Source organism: Pezoporus flaviventris, unplaced genomic scaffold (assembly GCF_033815535.1).
Source record: "Pezoporus flaviventris isolate CSIRO_AGI_PZ_B2104156 unplaced genomic scaffold, CSIRO_AGI_Pfla_v1 ptg000025l, whole genome shotgun sequence".
NCBI lineage: Eukaryota > Metazoa > Chordata > Aves > Psittaciformes > Psittacidae > Pezoporus > Pezoporus flaviventris.
The window spans coordinates 25230143-25238351 of record NW_026892573.1 but is presented as its reverse complement, the minus strand read 5'-3'; the positions used below and the strand labels follow the sequence as shown (position 1 = coordinate 25238351).

Below are 8209 nucleotides of genomic sequence, written 5' to 3'. Positions count from 1 at the left end.
AGCCAAGGATGGGCACCAGAAGTTGTATCCTTAGCTAAGCTAGGAGAGGGAGAACAGCGGTGCTAGTGGGAAACCTCTCGCTGCTCTTACAGTGCATCTTCAATTGAAGATTTTTATATGGTCATTTCCTACTTTGATCCCAGCTTTCAAATTTTGGAGTTTGAAAGTGATCTCTCCAATTCCAGCCATGCATTCCAATGGTCATTCATGTCTGTATACGTTTCCTGACTTTGCCTTTGGCAATTACACTATTCAAGTCAGAATTAGCAGACAGTAATGGTGTTATATGTAAGCTGTACTTGACATGCTTTCTAAATAAGTGTAGCAGAGCACCTGCTATATCCTCACCTTAATGAATAACTTCATATTCAAGTGCTAACAGTGATGTAAAAAAGTCTAGATAAACAGAAAAAATACTAATGTTTTCCATATGCTATATGGATACCTCACAAGTAGTTCAAGCTTAGTGATTGAAACAGACGTAGTTGCAACTTCTTTTGTGTTGTCAAAGCTTAGTTCAAAGATACAGAAGATCAGGAGCACATACTTAAAGTGAGGAATTAGAGCAAGCTGCTACTTTGTCAAGCTGCGCTGTAGCAAGGATTTTTATTTCTGTTCTTTGATTTCCCACCTTTTGTGACCTGCTCTCAAACAGGAAGGATGCAGGAAGCAGCAACCAGCTGAATCTGGTACCTGAATTTATGAGTTGGTGGGAGGCCCTTTGTACTGCAAAAGACTGGTTAATCCAGGGATGACTTTTTCAAGGTACTGTGTACAGGCTGCTTTGGAAAAAGCCTGTTTGGTGCCTTCCTCCATCATTATGCACTTGGTGAGAAATTCTCTGGCTTTCCATATCTGACCCTTAGTACCTCTGCATTATAGTCCCTGCCTAGAGGGGAAGCTCTGTCAGCCTGCCCTGTGAAAGGTTTGCAGACAAGTGAGCTGAAGCATTAAGAGGCAGTAGCAGCAGTTTGGCTCAAGAAGCCATTGGCAATCAGACTAGTCCGTGGTCTCTTATGTTTTTGAGGTTTATTTCACACTGCAAAATAGTTCTCATTACAAAAGCAAACCAGGATAATTTGGAGCTCGGCCAGGTCAGTGCTTTCTCGCTCACAAAACCAAACGTTATTCCAGCCAGCAGATCTGCAGGTGGAGAATGTAAGTGCAATATGCAGATTCAAGAAGACATTAGTTCAATCACTTCATGTTTTCTTACAACGTAGGAAAGCAAAGGCAGCTTCTCAACAAGAGCAACTTCAGAACTCTATTTGTAAATAGCAAATCTCTAAGTAATGCTGTATCATTTTTTCTTCCCAGATAAGAGTATTTGACAGTAGGTTTGCAAAGGACTTGACATCTTTCACAATGAAACTGTTTTGTGTTTTGCCCCCCCTCGTGTGTGATGTCTCAGTATTTCATCTGACACCTCTAATCACTATAGGCAGTGTCCTCTTCAGTGCCTGTGCGTGGCTGCTTGTTTAACAACCTCCTATAGTCGTGTCATGAAACGTGTGTTAATATCCTGGAGCAGTGCAAACACTGGGAAACGTAAGTGGGGAACTTTGACCAGCTCGGCGTTGTTTCAAAGGCAGTTTTGTCTCATGAAGGCTTGGAGTTTGTGTTCATTCAGGAAATTCCATATGCCCCAAACTAGCAGCAGAGGCGCAATAAACAGGATTCAGTCCTTGCAATTAATTTTTTAATATGATACTGTAATTAGACGTTAAATTTATTATGTTGAGGGATGCTAATGGCTGCTCTGTCTGTAATAGGAGACTTGCTGTAGCCAAAATACAGGAGTCTTTCAAGACCATGATCATTTCCTTTCTGGGTTGCTCTTGGAGGCTTAGTTGGTTGGTTTTAAGAGTGGTAGAGGCTGTAGATTTTATTAATGAGCCACAAAAATGTGTTCGTGCTCAGCATGAAAGCATACTCTTCCTTCCTTTGACCTTGGTTAGCAGAGCTGAAAACCTAACAGGTCAAAACAGCTCCATCAGACACTGCTGGTTTAAAGTCTAATGAGTTTGCAAGTCAGGATGTTTCTACAGCAGCCACAAGCATGTTACCTTTAAGGTTTCTTCTCCCTTTCTTTGCCAGTGCTTTTTCCTGAGGTAGAATTGTTATTTTTGCTATGAGACAGTCCTTGGCTAACACTCAGTGGTTTCCAATTCAATCTCTTCAGTTGTACTTGCTGCAAAGAAAAGGGTATTATTATTGATTGGCAAATGCATTGGAAGGCCAGCGTTCCAAAATTAACAACGCTGTGTTAATAGCTGAGACATTTTGAACTTTTTAATATTAGCTCAAGCTTACTCATCTGCAATTAGGTTTTAAATATACCATTTCAAAGCATTTAAGTGCACAAAGAGTCCCTCACAATCTTGAAGTGACACTGGTTTCTTCTGATACAAGACTAAAGGCACTATGAAAAGTCCTTATACCTCTCTTCATGACTTCTGAAAGGAGGGCTCTGATAAGGTGAAACTGAGGCAGACGATGGATCCCTGCTTCAGATTGTGTTCTGGGAGATGACAGAGCAAGTCGCCAGAGCTGTGGCTTTCCTGAACTCTGCCAGATAACTGTGTTTGATTGGGCTCTGTAGGAAGATTGGCTTTAGCTGGAGGAAGAGGCTTTATCCAAACAAGAGCTGGTGTATTCTGGCACGACAGCAAAATTTTCAGTAGCTACAGAAGGGTGTGTGCACTGTGAACACAGCAGCAGCCCTTACATCTGTGCGTGAGCAGCAGAAAGGAAGAGGCAGCTCGAGTCGAATTCATCTCTTCTCGTACTAGGCTTTGCAGAGTTGACACAAAGTCATGAGGCTTAAGACTCTTGAGTATCTGCATTGGTCTTATAAAATACTGATGCTTAGGCTGCTTGTTGTAACCTAACAGCACTTACAGAAGAAATACAGACCTTTTACCTATAGGGCAAGAAACCACTAATGGATCTGCACTTATAAAGAAGGGAGGTGAATGCCTGAAATGTTTTGAAGTGGTAAAAGAAACCCCCTGTCCCAAAGATGTGCCCAAAGCTTGAGCCCAGGCCGGTAGCTTGGCACCTGGTCTTGCTGCCTGGGCCAAATATCCCTGCTTGTGGCTTGGAAATGTCTTCCTAATATGTGAATCTTCCTTTCTGTGCAACCCTGGAGTTCCCTTGATCTGCTTTTTATGATGGGTGTCTTTAGTGCGCGTAAAGAGTCTGGGTTTGATGTTAGTCAGTGTTCACTGGAGTCCACAACTGGACCAAATACGAGGACAGATGAAAGGGGTGGTTTGGGAGGAGAGGGATGGGTGCAGCCTCCATGAAGTGAGGTGAGGCCACTCCGAATGGCTTAGGAGATACCCTTCAGTGCAGACCCTGAGAGCACTACTGATGCTCTTGACTTTGTCTTCTCTCCTCTGATGGGGGGTTATTGCAGCTCTGGCCTTTTCTCCCTAGATTTTGCAGTTAGCAATGTTGGGAAGTGTTTTATAGTTTCTGATGTAAAACATATAAGGTGGGTATCCAGTGGATTGTTATGCAACTAAATACCTATTATTCAGTCACTTCAGCTAGCAAAGAATTGAGCAGGGTAACTGAGCTGAGCCCTTCCAGGCTTGTTTCTCAGTGTCCCTGCTTAGCACCTTTATGGCTCAAATCACAAGTGAACTTTAGGGTCAAAATTCAGACTTCAAAGCCCTATACCTTGACTGCATTCTTAGAGAGATACCTGTTAGTTTGTGTGTCATCTTCTTCTGAAATAGATGCAGGGATTTATTACACAGCCACATGAAGCAGACCAAAATGGCAGATACAGCAGCAAGAAATGCAAAGAGAACTGCTACAAAATGTAAATCTTCATAGATAATCTCTGCAGGGAGGAGAGAAAAAAGTCATATTATTAAATTGATTATGAGCAGATTCATGTTTAAACACTGGGTAAAGCCAAGAACTCCCATCTAGTTTGTACCGTAAACGTTGACGATGATGGTGCCGTAGGTGTTGGTTCCGTGCTCCTCTGTTACAGTGATAAAATAGTAGCCAGCATCTCTCATGCCCACATTCAGGAGCTGTATAGAGCCGTTTTCAAAAGTGGTCACTCTGTCCTTGTAGGCTGTGGATATGTTGACGTAATTCCCACTTTTCCACTCAACGATTTTGGTGGTGCCCCAGGTTGACACGTGCTTCCACTCAATGGTGGCAACACCTCTGCAAGAGTATTCAACTGAGAGGAGGATGTTCTGTGCTACTGTTGCATTGATGTTGGGTTGTGGGACAACTAACGATACCCCTCCAGGAGCTGAAAGAGAAAAGAGGGTGATGGGTGTGGAGATGATGCTGCACCAACCGTCCAGTGCAGGATGGGGCCTACCTATCTTGGTGACTGTTTTAAGAGAGGATGGATTATAGAATCATAGAATCATAGAACAGTTAGGGTTGGAAAGGACCTTTAGATCATCAAGTTCCAACACCCCTGCCATGGGCAGGGACACCTCACACTAAACCATATCACCCAAGGCCTCGTCCAACCTGGCCTTGAACACCGCCAGGGATGGAGCATTCACAACCTCCCTGGGCAACCCATTCCAGTGCCTCACCACCCTAACAGGAAAGAACTTCTTCCTTATATCTAATCTAAACTTCCCCTGTTTAAGTTTTAACCTGTTACCCCTTGTCCTATCACTACAGTCCCTAATGAAGAGTCCCTCCCCAGCATCCCTATAGGCCCCCTTCAGATACTGGAAGGCTTCTATGAGGTCTCCACGCAGCCTTCTCTTCTCCAGGCTGAACAGCCCCAACCTTTACATACCTCCTTTCTGCTGATCATAAAAGGAAGAGACACACTTAAATTAAAGACTACAGATTTTAATCAGTGATAATAATGAGAAACTTTTCCATTATATAGGACAGGTAATTGCATGTATTCCAGTGTTTGGATACCCAAGCAGAGACAGTTTGGAAGAATCTTTTGGGGTAAGGGAACATAACATTGAAAATTGAGCAATGCTTTTGTATTTATCAGTAACTGGCTTTCCTTTAAAATCCTGCATTTAAGTGTGAAGTTTAACCACCAGCTTTCATAAAGGCAGCCAGTTACACGCCATTGCAGATGAACCACATGAAATCAAAGGTACGCATTCCATGTGAAGTCAGGGGCTTCATGTTCCGGATGATTTCCAGACAGAAATTCACTTAAAAGAATATTTAAGTCTCCTCTAGTTCCTACTGATGTGATTCTGGAACCTTTCATAACACTGTGAGACTCAACTGGCCATCTAGATTAATGCGTAACTGTAATAACTTCTGCTTGTGTGGAGGTATTTCTCCATGAAACTCAGTATCAACACCAAACATTTGAGTTCCAATTGGCACTAATATATATATATTTAAATAAATAGTGGCTTGTTTGAGACACTTGGCTAGAGACTGAAATCCTGTTATCTACACGCAGAAATCAAACCAGACAGAAGGCGAATAAATCACAGAGCAAGCCTCAGTGCTGAATGCCTTTCCCTGGGTTGTCTTGGAGCAGCTCACTCACTCTCCTCTTGTGCTGTGGGGACTGCCTGATGGCAAGAGCAGAATGGGGAAAGTAATGCAAATGTCTAGGACCCAGTGGAGAGGGAGGATAAGACCCTCAGTTGTGCTGAAGGGACCCCTGGGGATGGTTCTGGAGGTTCTGCAGAGTCTTCAGGGAAAACAATGGTTAAAAAAAAGCAAGGAAAGAAGAATCTCAAATGGGAATAAATTGTCTTTAAAAATCTTACCCCAAAATAAGCCACCCCCCTCTCTCCCCCCACCATGGCCAAAACCCCAAAGCAACCACAAGTGGGGAGAGATGGATGCATGAACTAGAAGCTAACTTCACTCTTTTGGGGATCTGTAGCAGAATTCAGAAACTCTACTGGTCGAGGTGAGGCAGGGAAGCTGGAGAAGCCAGTTTGATTCCCAGGTCCTCACCGATAGGACCAGCCTAAAGCTATAGCCACTCTTATTTTTGTAACTGGGGACTTAGGCTCTTTCCAAGATAACACCCCTGGGATTTGCCCTTCATGGACATCTTGTGTGCATGCTGCCAAGGCCTCTTGCAGGGACGTGACGCTTTCCAGGAAGCCCAGAGCATCCTCAGCTAAGCTGCAGCTCAGCCTGTGTGCAGGAGAGACTCACCAGAGCCCTGACAAAGGGCTTGTGCCAGCCGCAGAAACAGAACAGATGGGAACTTCTGGTAATCACTGCAAACTGTTCCAATTGTTTTCTGCTCCATGTGTTTGTTTGGAGGCCTTTTGCACTGTTTCTGACCAGCCAGGAGCTGAGTGTCTCATCACAGTGGCTCTTTTATGTTTTGATAAAGGCACGGATTTGTTCTGGATAGGTGATTGCAAGGTAAAGGCAAAAAAAAAAGACACAAATAGAAATCCTTCCATCCCTGTCCAGCGCACGAAGCCAAACAAGGCAGTGCAATATCTAACCATGCAAAAATGGTTTTAATACACAGTCTGCCCAGATCACCTGAACCGGTCTGATCCAAACCGAGCTGCGCAGCCTGGAGAGCAAACATCCCCCCGGCAGCGCCCTGGCTTGCACAACCAGCCCCTTCTCAGCCGGTAAAACACGCACCGAGGAGAAGCGGTGAGTTTGGAGTTGCTGCACACTGCTCCTGCGCTCCAGAGCATCGGCCTGGCCCAGAGCCGGAGCGGGAAGAGCGGAAAAAGTGGGAAGAGTGGGAAGCGCGGCTCCGTGTGCCTGCCGGGAGCGGGTGGGGAGGGCCGGCCCCTTTGTGCAGGAGCCCGCGCATTGGGGGACAGCGCTAAAACCGAGCTCTGCTCCTCCACCTTTTGGTGTCCTGCTTCTGTGTCACCTTGATGATGAAGAGGACGCGGTGTCAAACCAGACCCACCGGTGGCACTGCCCACCCTGGTCCTCCCACGAACCTCGCTGGGAGCTGCCCCGGCCACGCTCGGCCCGCGGGGGTGCAGGGTTGAAATCCACCTCCCTGCCGCCTTTCCAGAGCCAACCGAAGCCCTTCGGGCTGGTCAATCGGGACGCGCTGCCTCCTCCATTCCTTATCCCCTCCGCTCTTGGAAAAGCGGGGAAGGGTGGCGGCTGCTCGGGATCTCGCCCCGCTTCCCGGCTCCGGACTGGCACCGCTTCCTCCGAGCGGGACGAGCTTTCCCCGACCACTTCCAGCATGAGGAGAGCAGCGCTGCCAGCCTGACACCCGTACCTCGTCCCCATCCCCTTTCCCAGCAGATATTCCCAGGCACTCCCGGTCGGGTTAGGAAGAGCCCCCTCTGGGCTCTGCACCGCCCGCGCCAGCGCTGAGGCCGAGCCGACGGTAGTGCGGAGAGGAGGAGGAAGAGGAGGAGGAGGAGGGAAGAGCCGGAGGGGGGGGGGGGGGGGGGGGAAGCGGAGGGGAGAAGGGACGGAGGCGGACACTTACTCTGCAGAGCCCACCCGGCCGCCAGGCAGAGGGTGACGGTCCCCACGACGATGCCCCGTCCCCGGCAGCCCTGGAGCGGTCTCATCAGACAGAAGCCGGTGCCCCAAGGGTTGCATTTAAGCGGCTGGGCCGGCCAGAGCGGCCCGACCCCGGGGGCTGCCCGCCCCAGGCCTCTTCCTCGCTCCCTTCCCTCCTCTTCCTCCCGCTCCTGCTCCCGGCTCCCCCCCGGCTCCTGCCGCACCGGCTCGGGCTCTCCCACGCCTCACACCCCGCGATCCTCCGATACGGATTGAAGATGCAATTGGCTGAGGAAGGGAAAGCGCTGCCCGGCCGCCTGCCATCGCCCAGCCAGGAAATGAGCGGTGATGGGCGGCCGCGGGGGACGAGCCCAGCGCTGGGGCACTCTGCCGAGGATGCCCTTTTGTGTGTGACTGCCAAGGAAACACGCACCCGCGAGGGAAATGTCCCTCCAGGGTGTTAGAAATGACTTCATTGCCCCGGGGAGACTGGTGCTGCTGCGGGCAAGGCGGCGGCTCTGGGCAGCAGCTCTGTGGCTTCAGGGGCCATCCCTCATGGAAACGAGCCTGGTCCTCATCCCACCATACCCAGCACAAGCGCTGGGTGCTCCTCTCTCCCTTCAATCGTCTTCCGGAGAAGGTGCCCAGAAAGGCCTGTCCTGATTTCAGGAAGGCACAGGACAGCATGAGTGAGGGGGAAATGTGATTAGAAAACATGTGAGTGCCCCGATCCTGAGCATCCATCCTCGTGTCAGGGGCGAATGCTGTT

The 8209-nt window shown here is 48.3% G+C and overlaps 1 protein-coding gene across 1 annotated transcript; it reads right to left on the bottom strand.

The window, feature by feature from the left end:
* Positions 1 to 1003: 1003 nt before the first annotated feature.
* VSTM5 (V-set and transmembrane domain containing 5) lies at positions 1004 to 7765 on the bottom strand. Its single transcript, XM_061457885.1, has 4 exons — positions 7424 to 7765; positions 3953 to 4282; positions 3713 to 3853; positions 1004 to 2191 (listed from the first exon to the last, which is right to left on the bottom strand). Exons 1-4 carry the CDS (start codon positions 7506 to 7508, stop codon positions 2148 to 2150), a joined length of 600 nt encoding a protein of 199 aa, XP_061313869.1. The 5' UTR covers positions 7509 to 7765; the 3' UTR covers positions 1004 to 2147.
* Between the last annotated feature and the right edge of the window lie 444 nt (positions 7766 to 8209).

Coding starts and splice junctions, on each gene's coding strand:
- VSTM5 (XM_061457885.1), bottom strand. CDS start 7,508: ATGAGACCGCTCCAGGGCTGCCGGGGACGGGGCATCGTCGTGGGGACC. Junction 3,854..3,952: donor CATCATCGTCAACGTTTACG/GTACAAACTAGA, acceptor TCCTCCCTGCAG/AGATTATCTATGAAGATTTA. Junction 2,192..3,712: donor GATGACACACAAACTAACAG/GTATCTCTCTAA, acceptor TTTTCTTTGCAG/CAAGTACAACTGAAGAGATT.